We start from the raw sequence: 25,878 nt of genomic DNA on the forward strand, positions 1-25,878 counted from the left end.
TGCTGTAGTTGTACTCCTCGTTGTGCAGTAGAAACGCTACGAACCTCAACTTCTTCGAGTAAGAATAGGTCTATATCCAATTATCCATCCATGAGTTGAAGCCTATAATTGGACTAGAACTACGTTTGGATGTCTGGTGAATGGAATGGATCACTCGCCGTGCTGCCGTGCGCGGGGCTTGCCCGAGTCCTGTCTCCCGATATTCAGTGGGAATGTAACAAATCTCTACTTCAAGTAAGTATCTACTACATCCATCAGTAGTAGAATGATTTGGTGATATGCGTGATCTAATTTGGATTAACGCTTGGATGTCTGGTGAATGGTATGGACCATTCTCCGTACTCCTGATCGAGAAACTGGCAGAAGTTTTATCTTCCGGATTGCAGTGGACAAGACGATCTGCGCTATGTAGGCAGATAGACTTTTGGCGGTCAAGTTAACCTGATATTCTCTGCCTGCTCTGACTTCGGCTTTTCGCTGTGAATATATATATAGGTTTACTCACAAATTTAAGATTAACGATACGATTCAAACTTCATTTATGTCAAGAAAAACTAACTCTACCATTTATTTGAATAAGCTTCCTTAGAGAGATAGCAAGCTATGATACAGTAAGCATAATATTATTTTGGATTGAAGTTAATGGATAAAATACCTCAAATTCGTGAGCGGAAGCAGAAGGCTCCTATTTAAACCTTTTCCAGGTATAGTACGATTTATCGACCGAATACCTACGCGCCAATAGAATTTCAACTTTAGCAATTCGATTTAAGATTCAAATTAGATTGTACTTTCGGGGAATGTGACTTGCCTTCAAATTAATCATTGTAGGTGGATTCCTAGGAATATATTTGAATTTTTTGGGACAATTGGCCTGAAAAAGGGTTAACTTGCATTTGTTTGAAACCTTTAGTAGCAAACCTTCATCTTACTTACGTGTCTGCAGGTGTCTCCGCTACATGTCTTCGTACACCAACTGCCTCCTGCAGGGATACGGCGTGCTACCCGGCCCCCCCACCCGCCTGCACCTCACCAACATCGACACGGACTATGCTGTGGTGCACTGGTCCCAGCCCGCGGCGCTGCCCGACACCGTGCAGTATTACAACCTGCATTATAAGGCGGTGGCGGCGGGAGATGATTATAGGGTACTAGAGAAGGTGAGAAAAAGATACTTTTCATTTCCCCTGCTCGTAAAATTGAGGTTTAAATCGCGTGTAAGCGGCACAAATTTGTTTATTATGCTCTAGAGCATAAAGTAAAATTATCTATGTATTAAAAAATTAAATAAATATTACATTAAAATTTCGCGGGCCCGAGTATGATTTAGTTACTCATGAATAAATACGGTAAAATAACCTTAAATATTGTATTTTTCAGTTTATTTTCCTCGCGATCGAACTGAAAAGCAGAGTAGGCATATAATGGGCATAAATGCCCCATTTTTATCCTCCACCTATATCGGCCTTGCCTGGGATGAAATGGGTCGCTTTATGCCTTAGTTATTTAAGCATGAGTTATGAAATCTACTATAACACAGAGTTGAAAAATTGGTCGCCAATACAAAACTATGACTTCATAACATGCCGATTTTCTCGTATGTCTTACGCAACACGCATACATTCACGACCAGAGAGATAAATGGCTCATACCCGGCAAGTGCGCATTAATGCGCATGTGTACTTGCAAAATCGGTTCGTCACCAAGTCGGTGTTATTTTCAATTATGGAGCCAATTAATTTTATATTGGTCGACATATCTATGAAAATTAAATGAATCCTTAAGTACTGAGTACAATGTCTATCTAAGGCTCTGTGATTTCAGTGAATGTGTTAAATATTCCAAATTTGTACAATCGTGTTTTATTAAATATGTTAAAACGTATTTTCACGTATTTTAAGTCGAAAACGCTGGACAGACAAAATACGTGAGAAATACGTGAGTGACCCGTTTTAACATATTTTATATGTCTGTGTCTCACGGAAGTTTTGTTATTAAAATCGTTTTTTATACTAATGATTTGCTAAAATTATTTCTGACATGTGCCAACTTATCTAGCAAATACAAAATGACGAGAAATTAAAGTTACATTAACATCTTTTGATAAATAGCTGAAGACCTAAAAGGGTTCCCAGACTTTTAGTCATCTCCCTAAGTAACATGCAGGCTTAAACTTATGTTTTAGAGTGCTCGGTAAATCTTAATCTAGCCACATATGAAAGCAAAGTCACGACTTCCACATACATTAATCTTTAACCTGAATACGTTTTCAGGGTTCTAAGCCGCCGTGATATGACAAAATACCGTAACTTAAAGCTACAATTTTTTTGTGACGACACCAAAATTTTACTTTTCGCATGCCCGTTGTGTAAGCCAGATAATTAGTACATTACGATACAGTGCGAAAAGTAAGTCGCAACGAGTAGCGATAAATTAAAACATGAGGGAGTTTTTTAAATCGACACGAGATGCAAATTACCTATTGGCACGTGTATCGTAACGTTTTACAGTACATATGGCCCTTTAAATTTATGGTTATTATTATATGTGACAATAAAATACCATCCAATTTTGGTAAAATATACCATTACAACACAGTTTTTGGCCTACCTCGTTAAATTCGCGTGAATTTTCCCGTTTTTAAGGACTTTGTCGAATAAAAAGCCTTATATGATTTTTGAAAAATATAATATTTTAGATACAATCCTTTGTTAGGTCACGGCATTTCAACGAGAACCACGAATATAGGCAACTATTTGTATAACCGAAGGGATTAATTCATTATACATTCATTAGGGATCACCCTCGGTGGAACTATAAATTAGGAGGTGACAGCATTGCCGTCTGTCGGCAGGATAAAGCTAAGTCCACACCTGTGTGCTGTCATGTACAGTCAACAACAATAGTAGAGTATGAAACAACGCGCCTAAAGTAACTGACACCCTGGAATACTATTCCAAATAGAGATAGATCTCGACAGTTCGCGTTGTAAAAGTATTTGCAACAGTTTAATTAATCTATATGATTTTTTTTATACTACGTCGGTGGCATACAATTATACGGCCCGCCTGATGGTAAGCAGTCTCTGTAGCCTATGGACGCCTGCAACTCCGCACTCTCGTTAAACTCTGGCAACCTACTCACCGGCAGGAACATAACATTAGAAGTGTTACTTGGCTGCAGTGTTACTATATTATTAGATACATATCTCTTTTTGATAAGCTGTCAGAAATTCAAATTCAAGGCGTTGTTTTATAGTTTCAGTTATATATATAGTCTGTCAGTAGAAAAAGGCGCGAAATTCTAATTTTCTATGGGACGTTAAATCTTCGCGCCTAAATTTTTTAAATTTGCCGTTTTTTCTACCGACGGGAATGACTTGACAAATTTACTTTTGACGCATAGTCAGATACACTACTTTTGATGCCGACTGTACTTTTACGTCATCATTCACTTGGGATCGGCGCAGCATGTCTTCGTGTGTACTTCTGATAGATAGATAGATAAAACGTTTATTAGAAAGCTGCAGAAACACACAATTTAAAATATATTACAAACAGAATAAAACCAAAAGTACACAATTTAATTAGCAGAAAAAATAATATCACTAAACAAGAGAAATGGATTTACTTGGTGTACGCTGTGTGCATTGCAGGGTTCTGACTCAACTATACGCTTCACTCTTTCGAGCAAAGCATTGGTATTCTGCCAGAACGCCCAGAACCCAGATCATGTTACAGTTGGGTAAATCTAAATAAGATGGGAAAAAATCCAGTACAGTAGTGTAAAAAGGTTATAGTGGTGTTAATATGTTACGAAATACATAAATAAAGGCGGCCAAATGCGAGTCGGACTCGCCCATGAAGGGTTCCGTACCATTTATGACGTATTAAAAAAATCTTACTAGATCTCGTTCAAACCAATTTTCGATGGAAGTTTGCATGGTAATGTACATCATATTTTTTTTTTAGTTTTATCATTCTCTTATTTTAGAAGTTACACGGGGGGGACACACATTTAACCACTTTGGAAGTGTCTCTCGCGCAAACTATATACAGTTTAGAAAAAAATTATATTAGAAACCTCAATATCATTTTTGAAGACCTATTTATAGATACCACACGTATGGGTTTGATTAAAAAATATTTTTTGAGTGTCAGTTCCAAGTATGGGGAGCCCCCAAAATTTATTGTTTTTTTTCTATTTTTGTGTGAAAATCTTAATGCGGTTCACTGAATACATCTACTTACCAAGTTTCAACATTATAGTTCTTATAGTTTCGGAAAAAAGTGGCTGTGACATACGGACGGACAGACAGACAGACATGACGAATCCATAAGGCTTCCGTTTTATGCCATTTGGCTACGGAACCCAAAAAAATAGAAATGGGCATATTTCGCGGCTGCAGGTCGTATTACGCGGAAATTGATAACCATTAAATACTTGCCAACGTATAAAAACTGAAAGAGACTGTAATTTTTGAATATAAATATGAAGTAGGTGCGATGTGTTAAGATTACTGTTTTCTGTGTTTTCCTAAATCAGAGAACGTTTCGCGATTTTCATGAAATTTTAAAAATACTTTCTTATTCAACCTCTTACAACGTTTCTGGCTATAATTATACAAGATTAGATTACTTATCCATAAATATTGTCAGTAAATTAAGGAATTTTTAAATTTGGATTTGAGAGACTTTTCGGAAAATAGTATTCCCAATTAGCGTGAGTAGTGTAGAAAAGTTAATCGCTGTCAGTTTTTCGACGACAATTAAACATGAAATCTTTACGGGAATCAACTTTTTGCCTTTTTTACATTGTAATTATCACTTATAGTTTATAAAAGGAAAACCAAAACCAAGTTTTTATTAAAATCTAATGCTTAATTCACAAAACTAACAGTGATCAACTTTTCTTAACAACTCAGTCTGATTGGGTATAATATTTTCTGAAAACTCCCTTAAACTACTACCACTCCATGTTAGAACAGATTCATCGGAAAATGTGTTTTTGTTTCACGAGATTCACTGGTGGATTATTACAGAATGATTGTTTTATCCTGCATAAACGCGCCCTAAGCCTTGCGGAGTATAAGACGCAAACATAAAGGCGCAGCTTAGGGACGGTGTGGACGCAGTTTAAGGGATGTTTGCAGCATTATCGCTTAATTTATCGGCCCGCCTAATGCCCTTTGCACGTGGAATGCGTATCGTTTAAGAATAAGCCTTAAATCCGGTAATCTAAAGGTTTCTGTTGAATATTAATGGTTATTGCTTATCTGTATGTCAGCCTAATTGCTAAATGATGGCTGACGGTTCGCTTCAATGACGTTTGGAACTAAAACCTAATGATTGTAGGAAGAAACTAATATGTTTCACAATACGAACCCTTTTGCGATGATAATTTGATAGAATACAATACAATACGTAGGTCACTAGATAAGTTTTGCAATAGACAAATATAAAATAAAGAGGTGGCCTATCACATATATTTTTTAAAACTATATTTTCATATACAATGTTTGGCTCGAAAACATTTACTTACTTTTTAAATTAACTTATTTGCTGTTTTAATTTCTCAGGGGGTTGTAAAATTTCAAAAGTTGTTCGTTTTTGTCAGATCCACTCACCGTTCATCCTGGAGGACCTAGAATCCAACTCCGACTACGAGATCTACGTAGAAGCTGTCAATGAGCACGGTGTGGGCGATGCGTCCCCGCGACTCATATTCAGGACTCAGAGTCAGGTTGGTAATATACAAGATTATGATACATTTCAGCTTTATATTGGAAAACAGACACTGTCTGATAAGTTTTTTGAGCAGTGAGCTAGTGATTTCAGCAATAAAAGACCCTAATAAGACGGACTCAGGAACGAATTTATAAATACAGTTAAATACAGTAGTTAGTTACCGTTACAAGCAGCTGCGCACGTAGTACGCAATTATTAAAGCCAAATTAACTAGGTAGACTACATATTTGACAGATTGTAGCCGGTCAATTTGACGTAACTTAGAACTACATAAGTACATACATACTTGTGTTACCGAACGATTATGGGAGGACTCGAAATTAACATGTTTAAATAGGTCACAGACAAGCAATAATAAAAGCTGCCTCTTCTATTTCCTACTGGAATGATGGAACATCATTTAAGATCCAAAATTCTGGTTATATCATCTAACTTATACGCCGGATTGTGCTAAAGCTTTTAGCGTTGTTTCACCAACTTTTGGGTATGTTCACCAACTTAAAAGTCAAATTAGTTAGAACCCGAATCTTTGACGGACCCGAATACATTAAGCTACAATTTGTAGTTTTACCTCCTTGTAATTTGCTCAACAACTCTATTTCCCTAGGCCGTCGAAGAAGAAGAGGAACAATCCATCTATTACAACGTAACTGCGTGCTGCGAGCGCGTAGCTGTGGCCGGCGTGTGCATGCCGCTCTGCTCCTACGACGCCAAGATGTCCGACCTGAGAGCACTCGCGCCACTCTGTGCGCAGGAGTTCCATAAACTACTACGGTGTGGGGCTGGAGGTATATATAGAACAGATAGCTGTGCTGTTGACGACGTAAACTCTGTAGTACCGACATTTTGAAAAAAATCCAAATGCTAAATCGACAAGGATTCCATATCAAACATACAAATTTACAAAGCATTTTTACTCAACCTGAAACAAGCGCGCTTCGATTGCGCTTCACGCTCGCTCGGTTAGTTAAAGGAAGGTAAGAATCTAAAATATCTAACTACTACAACATGACGGCGTGTTGCGAGCGTCGCCGTGGCTGGCATGTCCGACTTTGAGAGCGCTGGCGCCACTCTGTGCGCAGGATTACCATAGGCTATTGCGCTGTGGGGCTGTAGGTATGATTTCAAGCTTACATGGTCATTTACTACCGTTACATGTGCCTGTGTTTTAAATTACCCCAAAAATTGGAAATTTAATTGTTATTATTATTATATTATGGTAGGTATGTTGATATATATGCCGATTTAAAGAAGGTCATCACTTTTATCATGTTGTAACACTTAAACGAGGTGGTAACATAGTTTTCATTTCTAAAAAGTGTTCTAGCGTCCTTTTTTATGGGTCTTTAAATATTCCGAAATTAATTAAAAAGAAAGCTGTAATTTTCCCCAAATCTTGTACAAAAACTATTTTCCATATCCAGGTCGCAACCACGAATCCTGCTGTGCGCGGCGCGGCGTGCCCGCCAACTGCCGCGGCGTCTGTGCCGGTGCTTACACCGGAGGCATCAACACCTGCGTGCCTTATATAGGGAACATCGTGCAGTGCTTCGAAGAAGGTACAATTTTGCATGAGAACCTAAAGTCGTTGACATAGCTCTGAGAGGTTCCTCACTTAAGTAATTATCTACGGGACACATGGCTCGCAGAACCAATGGACGCTGGGGCAGTAAGATTCCTGAGAGGAGACCATCAGCTGGAGCTTTTAACCAGAAAAGGCTCTAAATAAACAAGATGGTACCAACGATCTGTTTAAGATTGAAGAGGGCTCCAGAAGAGGATGTTTATTAGGAATAAATTAGTGAAGACACCAATTCGATATGAAAGAGTGAAGCTCTATAATTCTCACACTGGGATAGAGCGGCTTAGATACTTCACGTACAATTTACATGTGCCTAATTTATTTACATGTATTCAGAGAAACAGAATCATCAAAAAAATATCTTTTGATAATTCTGTTTTTTGAACAATTAGACAAAATCTATCCGGAAATTGATTGACATGATCGAAACAGAATAAGAAACGCAAGCTCTTGTATAAAAATTACGACCACTTTCCTTATTTTCTGATTGCAATCGTCTATCACCAGGTACTGGCCTCCTCCCCGGCCCCCCGCGCGAGGTGCACGCGATCGTGACAACAACTGGCGACAAGGCGACAGGGTTCTTGGACTGGTCTGCGCCTGAAGACGGCGCCAACGCGACATCCTATGTCGTCCACTGGCAACGCGTTGGAAATAATTCGCAACCGTACTACTATAATACGCTGCAGTTGGACAATGTAAGGAGATACTAGTCTGATATAAAATATTGCACTAAAATACTTGCGATTAGATCACAACGGCCAGTGTCAAATCTATGTCAACTGGATATTAATATGGCACCGTAAGAAAGGCCATACACAAGAACAAACACAACAATACGTAGTATACATAGACATGAAAAGGCAGCGCCATTTTCATTTGAGTATTTTAACCTGTATCCTTTTATAGTGTGTGGAATTGTAGTGACTCAACCGTTCCATTTTATTTACTTCTCTCTAAATTATGTGATGTATACCTTTATATTTCTTCCAGCAAATCAACACAACAGACAGCATGGCCAACATAGAAAACCTCGAAGTGAACGCGACGTACCACGTATTCGTAGTGGCCGTGAACGAACACGGAACATCCCTTCCCAGCAGTATGCTCCTGATCAACATCACATCTAACACACGTAAGTACCCGCCATCGTTCTCTCTCTCTCTCTCTCTCTCTCTCTCTCTCTCTCTCATTCTCTGTCTATATCTCTTTCATCTTAGTGTTTATCCTGGTTGCGTCCTCAGCTGATGCGTCGGAGCCCAATGTCCACTTTCTGACTTTTTCTCCTCCATGAGATCCGCGAAATTGTTTGCGTCAAAAATCAAGAATTTAGTATGGAAGGTGGAGGTAAGGAATGGAATCTCCATATACCAAAAAATGTCATTAAAAAATCTTAAATAGATGGCGCTACAATACCTAGAATACTTGAAATAAATAATCAAATCATAGACAGCGCACTTCACTCCGTCAATAACGCCTAGGATCTTAGCTACTCTAGCGCTACTCTGGAGAGATTCGGAACTATTATTTATAGCTGACAGCTGAACACTTTTGCAACAGTTCTACCATAAGAGATTTCACTCCTTTTAATTCCACACTCCATAGAGTTTAGGATAGGTGATTTCGAGTTCGATTCGATTCATCGACTAATAGATGATGATAAGTAATTGATTGAGACAAGGATTTCAAAATTGACTAATCGAAAAGTTTACGATTACCACCTACCACAAATTTGATTAATTACTCGCTTTGAAACAAATACTTCTCAATTGCTGTAGCGGTCTACTAAGTTTTTTCTATTAGACTCCTAGGGGGATGAAAATAGTATTGAAAGTTTCTAACTGCGGAGACCACGCTATAAGATAACCAAAGTATTATTTCCACAGAGGAACAAAGTGTGTCCGGCATCCCGTCGCCCCCGCACTCATTATCAGTGTCGTCACACTCGGCAACCTGGTTGACGCTCACGTGGCAACCGCCGCAGTTCTCGCATCCCGATGAAAAGATCTCCTACACGTAAGTTAAACCAATACGTTACTCTTTCGGTTTTATTAAGTTATACCCGTGCGAAACCAGGTCGGGTCGCTAGTTAAACTATAGTATTAAAGTAATTATAATAAATAAAATAAAATAAAAATAGCCTTTATTCCCTGAAAAGTTTACATAATTATTAACTTATAGTATAAAAGAAAATTATAAAACTAATATCAAACAATTAGTATATTATGCGGGATCGTCCATCTCTGGATGAAGGGCTCCTCCATCCCATGCCAGTCGTTTCTGTTTTGGGCTAAGCGGGTCCAGTGGTTCCCGGCAACTGACACGACATCGTCTTTCCAACGGCGAAGAGGATGTCTATGTTTCCGTTTGCCCTCTATCCGTCTGGTAAACAATGAGCACATTACGTGGCTATGTCAAAAAATAAAAAGGGTCATATGTACATAGGGCTTGTACACAAATCACGCGAGGTTTTTTGGCTAATTTTTGACCCCCCCCCCTCCCGTTTGGTGATATTTGGTGAGGTTTTTGGCTAACCGCCCCCGCCTCCTACATAACCTCACGTGTACATTAAAGAAAAACATTCGACCTAATTTTAAGATAAATAGTATCTTATAGACTAAATCTTGTTTAGACTCGCTATTTTGAAGTGCTAAGTGAAGAGTTATGTTTAACGAAACTGAGAAAAAGTATGTGATAGATATTTTTTCTTAGTTTCGTTTACGAGAGAAAAATACACGTGAGGTCTTCTTATACCCTCCCCTCCCCCAACGTGGTCTGTCGTGATTTTTTCGTGACCTCCCTCCCCCCTATCAAACCTCACGTGATTTGTGCACAAGCCCATACTGTAAAACGTTGAACGATACATGTGTCAATTGGTAATTCGCAACTCGCGTCGACTTAAAACACTCCCTTCGGTCGTATTTTAATTTATCGCTACTCGTTGCAAATTTCCTATTTTTGCACTTATACCATTAGACCCAGATAAATTCAAGGTGTCTTTGTTACTTGTTACTATAATTTTCTTCAAAGTTCGTTTTTCTAATCCCAAAATATAAATCTAAGTGTGTGCCGTCACGTAGGCACCGTGAGCCATTAAACTGAATTTAAAATGGCATGGTCAATATTCTTTTGTCCCCTCGAATAAGGTGGCTACGACTCAGACTGGTCAATGTAAGCCTTATTTTAACATAACAAAGTCTTCGAATGGACATTTCAGCGTCTCCGTATGCTCGGAATACTTATCATTACTTATTCTGCTGGCGTGTGGGTCTGATTTGTGGAGGTTTATTTTATTCAGAGGTTAAGCACTGTCAACAGCTTTTGGAAAAAGAAGACTCAAACATGGGGTCTAAATAAATATGGAGCTTGTAAACACACTTAAATATAGGGACCGTGGGCGTTGGAGGGTCTACCATCTTGTGGCCTGAATCGGACGCATAAACATGTACTGCCAACTGCATTCTCGTACGTTTTCTTATGCATAGTAGGTTCTGCCATCTTGTGGGTTACATCGGAAGCATAAACTTCACATTTACACCTCGCGCCAAAAATCTGACGTCACCTGTGCTGCCCCCTACAGTTTATGCACCCTAAGCTAGTGTTGGCAAGAGTTGCAGGCGTACATAGGCTACGGAGACTGCTTAGCGGGCCGTATGCTTGTTTGCTACCGACGTAGTGAAAAGAATAACGCTAGATTATAAACTAACGGGTGCGCAATCTTACGGTGTCATATTGTTATATTGTTTTTCTACTTGTCGACTGTAATGGTTCCATTAATATTTCGTATACCGTACGCTAGATGGACAGACGAAATAGTGGCAATAGCAGGCCGAGGTTGGCTAAAGACAGAACAAAGTGGCATACCTTGGAGGAGGCTTTTACCCGAAGGGGGTCCATCCAAAAATTAAATTAAAAATTATAAATATATAAATTCTAATAATCTAAAAACGAATAATCCAAAAGTAATTCATTATAATTAAGTATAATTCATTCCAATTATGTTAAATTTACTAGTGCATAAATATTCAAACTATTAATTTATATTATTTAGGTTAAATCGAATGTTAACGGACTGTAGAATTATTATTGTAATTATTATTTTTTGCATGGACAAATAAAACTTTATTATTATTATAGCAAACTATAATAGCGTACCTTTCATGTATGGGCTCCCATTCAACTTAACCAACTCAATAAGATTCATTTCGATACGCTATAGTATAGTCAACTATAAAAAAATTACCAATCACGTGCCGCCGCGCTCCCATAGAAAAGAGTAAACGGGTGCGGGTGCGAGGCGCGGGGCGGGAGTCGCGCGTTTATATCAACATTTTTGTCTACTAAGGTACTTACCCAGTTTCATTAATTATTTAGGTTTTATAGTTAAAAAAAAATATTCTTGATGAATCGTAGCAAAAGTATTGTATAACAGTGTTCAGCAAGCTTCGTTGCCTTAACACGGTACTCGACTGAAAAGCTCTGTATTATAACACGATTATATAAAATACTATTGTGTTAATCTCTCAGAAGCGCTGGTGGCCTAGCGGTAAGAGCGTGCGACTTGCAATCTGGAGGTCGCGGGTTCGAACCCCGGCTCGTACCAATGAGTTTTTCGGAACTTATGTACGAAATATCATTTGATATTTACCAGTCGCTTTTTGGTGAAGGAAAACATCGTGAGGAAACCGGACTAATCCCAACAAGGCCTAGTTTACCCTCTGGGTTGGAAGGGCAGATGGTAGTCGCTTTCGTAAAAATTAGTGCCTACGCCAAATCTTGGGATTAGTTGTCAAGCGGACCCCAGGCTCCCATAAGCCGTGGCAAAATGCCGGGACAACGCGAGGAAGAAGAGAAGACTATTGTGTTAATCTGTCATTTTAACATATGTATTTGTAAGAAAGGTACATAACATAAATTAACTAATTCAAGCTTCTAAAGCTTTATATGAATATAGGGGTTAGGCCTCACGTCTGTATACAATCAATAATTGTTCGCCCGAACTAAGCAAAGGCCTACCATTGGTCAATTAAGTCTATTGGTAACCCATGTAACCGTTAAGCCAGCCATATGCATCCATTATTCCGGTCGCAGTACAAATGGATCCATATCGATATTGCCTTTCAAGACTCCTCACGGTAGAGTACATCTCTCAGTTGTAAATTATTAGTGGAATCTCGATAAATCCCATACAAAGTATTTATTTAGTCACCTGCAATAATACACGGTGATGTTTAATAACTCGAAAGATTTAAACCAACGATTTTAGAGCCTAATTAGAGTATATAAAGTTATATAACGTATAGTCCATAAACCCATAATTTAAGAGATATTAATTATTTTATACAAACCACAAGTAAGAAAATCTCAATTGTAACACACCCTAAAGGCGTGACGTAGCCACCTACTACTTCTACACGCAGACGCACTAACTGCATGGTTGTTAGGCTATTTTACCTAATTAAGGTTGGTATCTATCCTACAAAAAGGTTTCACTACCGGAAATTTTGGTTCGAGATAAAAGGATGTGTCTTGCAACAAAAACACAGCGTAGGGCTGTTCAGTCAGCCAAAATGTATGAAACAGCCAATATTTTTTTCGTGATTTCGGGGTTGGAGTAAAAGTTTCTCAGTATGACCTATATATTTATCCCGTAAATCATTGCAGGCGACTAACAAACACCCTATATAACACAAAACAAAATGCTATCCTCTTTATTACTAAAGCCCTAAACTCGAAATATCAAAGAGAATTGATTGGAATAGAGAGATAAAGTCTAAGTAAAAAAAGTGCCTCTTAGTTTAACGTCCAAAACAGATGTCGCTGTACTGTGTAATATATTTTGCGTTCACTCAATTGTCAGACGTCAACTCTTGACTTGACTATCAGAGTTACCGAAAAATGTATGGAGCTGTTCAGCGCCATCTCGTTTACCTGTAATATTTGTTCCTGAGTCATGGGTGTTTTCTATGTATTTAAGTATTTATAAATATTTATATATTATATATATCGTTGTCTAAGTACCCTCAACACAAGCCTTATTGAGCTTACTGTGGGACTTAGTCAATTTGTGTAATAATGTCCTACAATATTTATTTATTTATTTCGGAAGCACGAAATTGTCTTAGATTATCTAGACACGCGGTAGCGCGTGTCCAGCCAAGTTCAAAGAAAAAGGAACTGGCGACGCAACCATTACACATATTCAGTAAAAGTCAATTTATCTGGAAATATGTATTAAAACTAAAATTCGCACCACCAAAGAGCAGTTGAAGATAAAACCTTGAAATCTGAAACATATTTATATGTATTCTTCAAATGTTTTAAACCTCGACTAGCGACCACCCGTACTATAATATATAGTATCGTACTATGTTGTAGTCAATTTTACTACATATTATACATACAAAAACAACCTTATTTTTTACGAAATACTATTTTTCTGTGGAAAAAAGGTGGCAACCCTAACCCAGAGGGGAGAGAAAGGATTTTCTGATATTTTACTCGTAAGAGACTGGAAAAGGATTAAAAGTATTTAACGACATACAAACCCATACATTAATAAACCCAAGCCAAGCTAAGTGTAAATAAGTAGGTATATAAGTGGCGAGACCTCCAGTAATAAATAAGTAATAATAGTTGGTGAGCGAACTCTGTAACTACGATTCAGAAAACGCTCAGCGGCGCGGATAACGAAACTAACTGAATTTGAAACTTTAAAATTTGTAGTGGTTTTGCATGTAGCACTTTAGAACGAGGGCTGGAATTATTTAATGGCGCTGATAATAGAAAGTAGCTGCATTATAAAGTGTTCCACGGTTTTGCTTTTAGCTGCACTGCTTATATTTATGCAATGCTTATAGTCAAATGCTTATTATAGAATGCGATTTGAAAAATGGGTTGATGGTTTTATTTTTTATTTTATTTTTTATAATAAGGACATTCTTACACAAATTGACTAAATCCCACAGTAAGCTCAATAAGGCTTGTGTTGAGGGTACTTAGACAACGATATATATATAATATATAATTATTCATAAATACTTAAATACATAGAAGACACCCATGACTCGGGAACAAATATCCGTGTTCATCACACCAATAAATGCCCTTACCAGGATTTGAACCCGGGACCATCGGCTTCATAGGCAGGGTCACTACCCACTAGGCCAGACCGGTCGTCAAACGGTCCGGTCGATTGTGGTGCAACAGTAATTTTTTTTATATATGAAAACTATATCGCAACCACATTAAAGCGTTATAACAATGATAGTAGTGATGATCGTCAATCGACATATACCAAAACACACCTTTTTTTTTTAATAGCCTTTTTTGTGCCCCACTGCTGGGCAAAGGCCTCGCGGCCTTAACACCCACATCTATGATACCAGTTCTGGAGCGCAGTTCGGTGTTCCTACCTTTTTTTTACGTCGATTTTCGCCTTTACACATCAAAACTGAAGGACGAGGACCTACTACCGTCTAAAAACCCAACGAGTGCCACCTCCGCCTATAAAGGGGTGGCGCAGGATCGCGGTAACGTTTCAACTGCGACGATACCAAAACACACCTACCAAACTTTTACTAAACTTGGAATTTTGACAGATTTTACGGTTGCGATTTTTTTTAGATGACGTTTAAACTTGACAGATTAGCTACGCATTTAGTACCACGTCTTAACGCTAACGGCTAAGATTAGGGTGGATTAGGTTTCCCGTCATGTAGCTAAAATATTTCGAGATACGTAACGACAACGTGTCGTGAATGTTGTGATCAGCACTGAATAGAGTTAACTGACGAATGTTTCTGTGAAATTTTAACAAGATGGAAATAAATGTAAAAAACATCGGAAAATCAATACAGTTATACATTATTCAGACCTAATATGTATTTTGGTAATGGGTGCCTTGAAATAAAGCTTTCTTGTTATTGTTAAAAATCACTTAGTACTCGGGCGTTACGGTTTTTCTTCAAAATTGCATTAAAACACCTACGAAACGTACATTATTACTTACTTAATATTAAATAATACGTCTTCAAAATTACATTAAAACACCTACAAAACTTACCTTCTCGTACTATTTAACATTCGTGTTAAATATTTAACTGCAGTCTACCGGAACAGCCGAATTTCAAATGTAGCCAAGTTAAATAAAACAATTGCGAACTGGAAACTTCGCAGACTACCAAACACAGTGCAAATAAGGCCGTGTACAGACTAATAGACCAAGAGCTACTCCCGGAAAATGGATTACTATCCTTATTACTAGATTCGAGCAAGAGCAAGAGCTAGTACTGGAAAATGGATTAATATTATTATTACCTACTAGATCCGGGTAGCTAGGTAGGTATGACGCTAGATCGACTAAGAAAATAATAAGCGTTTTGGTAAGAAAAATTATGTATGTAGTGAGCACTCTGTACCCCTAGTGTAAATAAATTCGATTTCGAAACGTGACGTACGCGTTTGCGTTTAGTCTCATTTTGTATTGGATTTAGAAAGAGCGCGCCAAGCGGGACGTTTTGGCAACTCAAAATCCTATACAAAATGAGACTTAACGCAAACGCGTTCGTCACGTTATGATGTCGATCAAATTTACACTAGGGGTTTTACACAGTTTGCTTATTTCTCTATGCCTAGTGTAACGTATCGATTTTTTTTTATACTACGTCGGTGGGAAACAAGCATACGGCCTGCCTGATGGTAAGCAGTATCCGTAGCCTATGTACGCCTGCAACTCCAGAGGAGTTACATGCGCGTTGCCGACCCTAACCCCCTCCCACCCTTGTTGAGCTCTGGCAACCTTACTCACCGGCAGGAACATAACACTATGAGTAGGGTCTAGTGTTATTTGGCTGCGATTTTCTGTAAGGTGGAGGTACTTCCCCAGTTGGGCTCTGCTCTAGATCTGGAATGACATCCGCTGTGCTGTGCCCTACCACACAGAGCGAGATGACATTCACAATGCCCATACCTCTCTTGTGGACGTAGTTTAAGGACATACCCGGGTCCAATGTGGTCCAATATGAAAAAGTGGCTGTGACATAATCGGACAGACAGACGGACATGACGAATCTATAAGGGTTCCGTTTTTTGCCATTTGGCTACGGAACCCTAAAAAGTATCATTACGTCATATTTTCATAGAAATTTGACATTGCACTTAGTCATTGCCATCGTCTCCACTAGCTTGGTCACCTCGAAAGGATGGGTGACGAATTGACGATTGGGCAGTGAAAAGGACTTACTTGGGTCGACCAATTGGTCGCCGTCCTATTGGTCATCCTAAATATCGTTGGGCGGATAGAGTGGAGGTAGATCTCCGTGAGCTCGGCGTCAGCGAAAGCTGGCGCGAGTCTTTTTTTTTTCGGCTGGAATTTCAGCATTCAAATATTAATCACAAAAATAAATTACAAATATAAAAGAAGCCGTACTGAAAAGTATTGGGAAAAAAATGTCAATGTGTGTCAATGTCAAATTACTAAACTAAATTATCTAAAAAGTATGAATTTTAAAATGTTGTATTGATTCACTAATGTCATAAAAACAATCTTGACCGAGCAAAGTGGCGCTTGTGTTGGAGGCCAAGACTCATTTTGGGTCATCGCGCCTGCCAAGTACGTAGTAAGTAGTACTCTGTCATTTATTTTTGTTTTTTTATTTTTTTATTTTATTGCAAATCCCATGCAGAGTTAGATTGGTCCGACTCTAGCTCTCCGCCTACCATATTTGCTCACAGTTCATATTCAATGTCCTAGGTTCAGAACTTAGTCGTCCTATTCTGGCTTCCGCGTGTAATTTAACTTTAAATTTAACAAGGTTGTGTATTTGACTTAGCTTTATGCCGTACAGACAGACAAAGATTTTGCACTGATTTAGTTAAGAGGAGTCAGAACGAAGAAAAGGAAATTCTGCAAAGAAGGTTTTGAAAATAAGTAACTTGCAATAAGTATCAATTCGCGAAAGAAAATAGGAACCATCGGTCCAAAAATATGAAAAAAATCGTAAAACTAAAAATGTATAAATACATTCAATATAAACTATAGCAAACATGATCGGTCTAGCCGTTTTTAAGTTATTGCAAAAAGTCTTCTCTTCATAGTAAAAAGACGTACAAAGCTTAATGTACACGATATGAGGCTACTTACTAATAGCCCCCGTTTAGCCTATTTTGACAGAAAGGTAACTACGAAATCCTACACTGGGCATGGTCCGACGTGCTGTTAGCCAATTTATTCTATAAATTTTACTAGGGGCGATTGCTTCAAAATACTTTTAAATTGTTTTTTATCAGGATCGTTACTCCATATATTAATGTCTTAACTCCTCTTTAGTCCTTTACATACTTCGCATACATAGCGGTAAAATACTTGGGGACTTAGTAAGTCTCGGGGCTTTTACCTTTTCGTACATTTTGTATGAAAACAGGTCACTTTTCTACCGCCCCGTCCGCGCTACTGTGGTGTTAATTTTGTAATTATCCATATTTCTTTTAATTTTTTTAAATAAGTACTAACTAGCAAGATAAACTGTGAATAATATCAAAATGAAATTAAACTTGGATCATACTATTGTCATGATTTATTTATGTTTATATTTAAGATAGTCGTTAAGTAAGAATTTTACTGTGGCAACATTATTATGTTAGCCTGATTAATACAGCGGTAGTTTGGAAATAGTACATTACGATACAAGTGCGAAAAATAGGAAATTCTAAACGAGTTGCGATAAATTAAAACACGACCGAAGGGAGTGTTTTAAATCGACACGAGTTGCGAATTATCTATTCGCACATGTATCGTACAACGTTTTACAGTACATATGGCCCTTTAAATGTTTGACACAGTAACGTAATATGCTAATTTGCGCACTAGTGCGGTAAAGTAGCACCATATGTACCTACTGTAAATAACATTACACTGCTGGCAACACAGTAGTTTTAGTAAATAGTGGGGACACTGAACAAGTTGGACAGACTCGTTCACTTGCGTTTAGGCCGTCAAAGAGGATGCATCGTAAAGGACTGGTTAGGTCAGAGTACCTGCAAGTACAGATTCTTGTAGTAGTAATAGTTAAGAGTAACCATACGAGAAGAACCATCACACTAGAGTTAGACCAAGCTAAGTTGGCAGCGATTTTAACAGCCCAGGCTCTGAATGTGTTATGTAAACGTCATGATTGATAGAAGTTTGACGTTTAAAATAACCCTTGACCAGTCTCGGCTATCAAAATCACTGTCAACTTAGCTTGGTGTAACTTTATCTATACTAAATTATTTAACAAAATCCAACTTAAATGAAAATGTGAAACGAATTGAATTACTTACATTCCCAAATAAATCTTTAAGTTTCTTAGCCGATCAAGACGCCACCAAAACCAAACTACCCCTATACTTGAGAGTTGTAAGAGTAAAGTGATTAGGTTCGAGTCAAGTTGCACAGTTTGAGACCAAATCCTAGGCTAACATTGAAATCCTAGGCCAGCACTCAATTCGGGACAAACTATTAACCTACTGTCGACAAGATGGTTTGCAAATTGAGTCTGCATCACAGACGTCATCTAAGCAGATACCGTACGTGCCACTTAATTTATAAACACACCGGCAACTTGGATAGATAACGTACCTTCACAAGCTTTTAATCCAAGTAAAGCGGTTTTATGTTAATGATATTACGAGTAAAAGGATAAAAACGTACAGTATCTAACGAAAGTTATTTGCAGCTATGTAATTGCACCTTTTTCCGTAGTCAACTAGGAACCCTTATAGTTTCGCCATGTCCGTCTGTCTGTCTGTCTGTCTGTCTGTCTGCCTGTCTGTCCGAGGCTATCCGGAGATAATCGCTCCAAAAGAAAAAAAAATGTGTGTCCCCCCCCCCCTCTAACTTTTGAACCATAGGTCCAAAAAATATGAAAAAATCGTGGAAGTAGAGTTTTAGAGAGATAGTAAATGAAAACTATAGCGGACATGATCAGTTTAGCTGTTTTTGAGTTATCGCAAAAAGTTTCCCCTTCATAGTAAAAAGACTTTAATTAGGTACTGATTATGCAAATTTGCCTATTTATTTAACTAGCGTGAAAGGTACCGTTTCATTCCTTGGTTAACAATTTACTATACTTTATGCTCCAGTTAAGCTTATTGTGACGGAAGAGTAACTACGGAACCCTACACTGAGCGTGGCCCGACATGCTCTTGGCCGGTTTTTTTTGTAAATGTTCTTTTGCTGATTGGTACCCCCCAAATTTTAATGACGAATTCGTTGGAATGTTGCAAGTTTCATCTACTCAGATGTATCCGTGGTTTGCATATCAAATCACAGAATTTATAGGTATAGGTAAGTAGTGTTGCTAAAAAAACGAGTTTTGGGAGTCCAGAAGTGAAAAGAAGATTCAATACAACAATATAATACAATAATTCTCAAGTGACTTTTTACATAGGTGCACACTTTCATACATACACAGCGCCCGGCACAGTGTATAACTGTCGATAAAGTATAAAAATCTTTCAATAAAGATGTTTTTCAGAAATATCTTTAAGTTAGGGCTGTTAGAGTATCAACATTGATGGCCAGATCTTATTGTAATTCGAGAAGAAATCATTTCCAGCACGAAAAGCAGCCGAAGTCTCTAAATCTATATATGCGTCCAATATTCTACACAGTACGTCGTCCTATTTTGTGTTAGACTCCGATTTTCTTTTCTTTGACTCCTGATACTGAATTCACTCAACACTCAAAAGACCGGCAGTGCATTGAAATGCAGTCTCGTGAAACTCGAGTTCATAGACTCGACACTTGAACACTCTAGTTTTTACCAACTCTATGCATTAGTTACGCTTGTAGCTGTTCCCGTGAGGGTCCCACGCTTATACCTCAGGGTACCGCAAACTTAGTTAGGTTACCTTAATTAGAACGAGATGCAATCTTGTGTGACCTCTATTTCCCGGTTTAGGGAGTAACAGGAACTTCGAATACAATTAATAGAGAATTTCGTAAACTTTAGGGTAGTACAAAGGACGATATGAAGACAACTTTGGGAACAAATCAAATTATTTTATCGAATAATATTTTGATTTATGTTTTTAAGTAGTCACATCACTATATACACCTACATTATAAACTGATTTGTTTGCATAAACATTTTATTTAAAATTCAATAATTTATTAATAAAATTACAATTTTACGTCATGATAATAACAATATGTTACTGTTACATTATAAGTACATATATTTAAGTTACACTACAATACATTGTTATAAAATAGGTCGTATTAAGTTAATGTCAATAATACACCGTGGGCCAATTAAACCCGACAGATTTCAAAGGTGTATTCTTGACCGCATTTAGAAACTAAAATGTCATACAATGTTTTCTGAAATCGGTCTTGTTTTAGAGATAATGACAATGTGAAAATTTGTTTCTTTCATAACTTAGTCAAAAACGCCTTTTTAGCTGTGACGCCGCCACTATGTGACTTGGTTTAGACATACCTACTGACAGATATTAAAGTTTTAAAGTAACTCGCAATTTTCGTCTGTAAATTAAAAAAAACTTTACTTATTCCTTGTAATGATTTACATTAATATTACATGGCTATTGTTAACATAGTGTATGATGTATAATGCAGGACTCGTGTGCCATTCCTACAAGAAAAAATCAATTTAGCCCAATAGGAATCAATTAATTTGGCCATATATCATATAGTGACATGAAAAATACACAGCAACATTTATAAATACAACAGCCGATATCTGGGTAAACATTACATTGTAATAATCTTACTATGCCAAAAATACGTGTTTACTATATTTTTGATCGTACTCATCAGCCACTTTCTTTGAACTGGCTAAAAATACCAATTCAATATCAAAGATCTGCGATCCCGGGCTCTCCGTTTGATCATTGCTCAGCGAGATGCGACCTGTGTGCGTAGACAAGATGCCAATATTTTACCAGTCATCATCTCTCTCTATCACTCGTCCATATTAGTGCGACAGTGACCTTTGCGTTTCATTCGTACAGAGCGTAAACGATTGGCATGTTGACTACGCACCCTGAACTCACGGTGCGGTGCCTTCCGGCCCGATTAGAAGAATGAGATACAATAACGATAAGTTCTGGTTTAGATAAGTTCTCATTTAGATATCGTTTGTTTGTCGCATAATTGACAGAAGCAGCTCGATTCGGGCAACCAATGTCACTTTGACGTTAGAAATATCATAGATAGATCTTACTGGGATCACAGCGGAATCGAAATAAACGTTAATCTTGACATGTCGTTTAGTTATCGATCTTTTAAAGATCTTTCCAAGATCTTAAACGTGTCTTAATCATTCGTTGAATCGGGCCGTTAATCGATGTCCCCCTAATCATAGCACAAAATGACAGTAGACGTTTTTTTCAGACTGTACTTCAAGTCCCCAACGCAACTAGGCCAAGGCAACGTGACAATGATCAACACAACTGTGCCTGGTCATACCCTGGAGAAACTCACCCCGAACACACAATACGTGTGCTGGGTGAAAGCTCACGCCGCCGCTGGGGACTCACTGCCTTCGGAGACACTTCTGGCTTGGACTGACCCGGCTTATCCAGCATATGTCGAGGTAAGGAACCGCGAGACAGTCTTCTTCTAAGAGCCACTTGCACCATACAGGGTTAGCCATTGACTCTGAATTTAACAGTTAACACACAGTTAAATTACACTGGTAACTCGGGGCTTAACCAGTTAACTCTGAGCTAATGGCTAACCGTGAATGGCGCAAGTGACCCTAACTATTCACTAAATAGAGACAGGTAGTCTATCTTGGAGACGAGATATTATCGCACTCCTGTGCTAAGTCAGCTGTTCCATATTGTATTACTCTGAAGCTATGCTTGGTATACTGATTACAATGCTCATTCTTGTGCTGGACACTGAAACCTAAGCCAAGTCACACATGACTCCGCAATTTGGAACGTCCCGGGCGCCACAGCGTTCAGGTTCATCATATTAAGAAGTACCTACTCGAGTGCATTGATAAATCTGTTATCATAAAATGTGTCTACATACTTTGCTTCCCACTGGGTAATTATGCTCAGACTGTTTTTATGTATGAAAACTACATCACAACCTCATGTAAGTGTTACAACATGATAGTAGTGAAGTGCTAGAGGCCTAGTGGTGAAAGCTTGCGACTTGGAATCCGGAGGTCGCGGGTTCAAACCCCAGGCTCGTTTTGGTGTCTGAAAACATTGTAAGGAAACCGAACTAATAAGGCCTATACGGCCTAGTTCACCCTCTGGGTTAGAAGGTCAGATGGCTCGCTTTACTAGGGCTTACGCCAATTCTTGGGAGTAGTTGCCAACCAGACCCCAGACGCCCATGATCCGAGGCAAAATGCCGAGAGAACGCGAGGAAGAAGAAGAGGTAGTGATGGTCTACTTTAGGTTTAGAGTGGATCCAATTCAAGTCCAACTCAAGTTGGACTTGAATTGGATTGCGGCAGTTTTTACTATTTACCTTTCCTCAACTTTCTAGATCAGTCATTTTCTTAATAACTCAAAACAGTTTTGAGTTAGCACAGCGCCGAAACTATTTGCCAAAGCAAGGCAATTTAGCAACTGTTTTTCTTCCATATAGCCCCCGACTGTGAACCCCGTGAACCTGGTGGTGGAAGGCTCCAGCATGACCATCCTCTGCATTGCCATGGGAACACCTACGCCTACCATCTCGCTGTACATTTCTGGTAAGTGAAAAACTCCTACTACCTACTACTTCTGCTAGTGTAGTAATGTTAAAATCCTGTAGTTACCTAGAGGCAGTTAAAAAGGCTTTCAATTAAGAGGATACTGGATAGTGGAGTACCGCTTCTCCATACAAACGTAGTCCACATTGATATTCATGTCCTCCATGGATATTGATATTATGAAAAATATTTTTAACCAACTATTGTATAAAATAACCATAAAACATATAAGCTACGCCTTCGATTGACTTTTTTCATTAACTTATAAGAGTTTGGAGCGAAAAACAAATTATATACAAATTTTGAATAGCTTCAAACTATTGTAAAAATTAAAAAAATCTAAAAAAAAGATGTATAAATAATATATTTATATATATTATTTATACATATAATCACGCCTATTTCCCGAAAGGGGCAAGCAGGTAGTGACTACGGATTTTCACTTGCTACGATCCTGACATACATACCTGTAAGAAGTATTAGAACAAATTAAATTATTTTCAGAAAATATTCTTCTGTATAACTATTTTCTATAAGTAATGTTAATATCCAGAGAGGAAAATGGGGACTACGTTTGTATGGAGAAGCGGTCACGTGACTTTGTTTCCGTCTTCAGAAAAAAAAGGTAAATTTACTTTGGTTGACGGCTAAAGCTTAGCAGACATTACGATACTTAGCTTAAGGTGCATCTTTGTCTGTGATAAAAAAAAAAATTAGACAAAGTAGAAAAACGTGTTTCTATATTCTTCTGTTTTACAAATTCCATTTTCATCCAGGTCACCTGATCCGCCAAGTGGAGACCAGGCACATGGTCACAGTAATACACAACGTCACTCGCGACATGGACCAGATCTCGTGCTATGCTGATAACGGCTATGGCACACCTATGCAGGCTTCAAGGAAGATCAATATTTCACGTAAGTCCTTATACTCATGTAAACCCAGCTGCAAAGTTGATTATGTTGTGAGTTCATAATTTCAGCTTGTGCCACATGGAATGGGGCCATTTTGATTGTAATAATTTGATCATCTAAAAATCGCCGGTAACCTAGTGGTAAGGTAAGCGACTTTCAAATCGAAGGTCATGGTATCGGATCCCAGTCCGTACTAATAACCATTTTAACCGAAATTTAATTACGACCAGTAAACTGTTCAGTGGAAGAAGTCGTCATAATGAAACTAAATACCTAAGACGTTATTTCCTCCCGTGGATTTGGTGATTAGGTTACTTAAAAACCCATTACCCGCTCCAGAGTCGTTTAGGTTGCAACCAGGATATCCCGAAGAAGAGAAGGAATTTTTAACAAAAGTGGCGTCAGCTGTCCTTAATCCAAATAATTTGCGTAATTTTTCATAGTGGTGACACTAGTCACGTACCTATAAATTACAATACCGCGCAAACTAACTCGCACGCAATAGTTAGTCTATAATACCGTTTTTTGACTGCAGACGTACCAACCATCCAAGCATCTGGCATCACAATGGCCGCGGCCGGTGACTCCGTGATTCTGGAATGCCGGGTCGAGGCCCTGCCGAAGCCGACTATTGCTTTCTGGAGAGATCCCAACGGCCGCACGCCGGTTATCGATGGACCTAACTATACCATACAGCTGCTGTCGGATCCTGAGGTGAGTTCATAAAGTAAAGACTCTGGAGTTGATAGTGTCTCACTTGCTCGGTGGCATTGATCGCCGGCATTATCGGCTGGAAAGCAATACAATTATGCGCGTAAAGTTAGTAAATAGCGTGTCAATGTATGAAATTCTGCGTGCTTAACGTCCTTATTTTGTTACAGTATACGTTATAACAACTAGGCACTTTAGCGAATGGTTTTCATGTATAGCACTTGAGATAGTTAGTTAGACTGTTAGTGCTTCTAATCTGGGCATTTTCCACAAATCGACAACTATTATGCCATTTTTTTTATCGCGTAGTTTTAACGTCTATTAAATGTGTTCCGCTATTTCTTAAGATTCCGGTTTTTACTGTTTAGATATCAGAAGCAAAGAGGTGTAAAAAGCGAGCTGTATCACACTTGCTCGAAAAAGTTCTTATTTCAGGCAGGTGTACTGAAGGACAAAGGCCCATTTTGTTCCCGCGGGAGTTATGGATTGTAAAAAAAAAAGCTATAACTCCCTAGGAAGTTATAGCTTTTTTTTTTCATTATGTCACTGTTTCATACAAACCAAGTAGCATAAATGAGTTTTACTATTAAAATACTGACGTTTATAATTTAATATTTTTGTTTATGTTTAAAATTAAATAATTCGATTAATTTAACAGCCGTTTTAAATATTTTTACATAATTATTAATCGTGGCTGAATGCCGGATAGGTCTGTGCCCTCGATGCTAACCTGTCATAAAATTACAAAATGGCGGACGAATGTTTGATATGTCACCGTATTTAAGAATTATTTCGTTTGAATTTTAGTTTTTTCTTCGCAAGTGTGATGAAAAACATTGTGTGTAACTCCGGGGTTAAGAATATTGCAAACTCGGGTCATTAATTCCCTCCAGCCTGCGGCTGTCGGGAATAATCACCCTCGTATCCAAAATTTCACTAACACCCTCGTTGTACAATGTACTATAAGCTAGTTATAGTAATTCTCTGTATATATCCATTATGTATATCGATATGGTAAATATACAATGTAATTAAAAAAAATACCTATTCCATAAAACCTAAACATTAGCTAGCCTATGATAACTTGTTAACTTGACGATAACCGATTGAGTACCCCGCTCGAAATAGTAATATCGTTTGATATTTAATTTACCATTTAATTTTCAACGAACGAGAACATTAAGAGCAATACTATAATTTCA

At 38.1% G+C, this 25,878-nt stretch overlaps 1 protein-coding gene across 3 annotated transcripts in view; it reads left to right on the plus strand.

Moving 5' to 3' along the window:
• LOC133526385 (Ig-like and fibronectin type-III domain-containing protein 1) overlaps positions 1-25,878 on the plus strand; it is a 330,345-nt gene that overhangs the window by 291,515 nt on the left and 12,952 nt on the right. For all 3 annotated transcript variants that reach the window (XM_061862992.1, XM_061862991.1, XM_061862993.1), the window contains exons 12-22: positions 947-1,160; positions 5,617-5,742; positions 6,355-6,535; positions 7,172-7,306; positions 7,837-8,027; positions 8,323-8,464; positions 9,216-9,345; positions 21,728-21,929; positions 22,946-23,051; positions 23,828-23,968; positions 24,501-24,679. In XM_061862992.1, coding sequence (XP_061718976.1) covers positions 947-1,160; positions 5,617-5,742; positions 6,355-6,535; positions 7,172-7,306; positions 7,837-8,027; positions 8,323-8,464; positions 9,216-9,345; positions 21,728-21,929; positions 22,946-23,051; positions 23,828-23,968; positions 24,501-24,679 — 1,747 coding nt within the window. The remainder of the gene's footprint in view (positions 1-946; positions 1,161-5,616; positions 5,743-6,354; positions 6,536-7,171; positions 7,307-7,836; positions 8,028-8,322; positions 8,465-9,215; positions 9,346-21,727; positions 21,930-22,945; positions 23,052-23,827; positions 23,969-24,500; positions 24,680-25,878) is intronic.

This window comes from Cydia pomonella, chromosome 16 (assembly GCF_033807575.1).
Source record: "Cydia pomonella isolate Wapato2018A chromosome 16, ilCydPomo1, whole genome shotgun sequence".
NCBI lineage: Eukaryota > Metazoa > Arthropoda > Insecta > Lepidoptera > Tortricidae > Cydia > Cydia pomonella.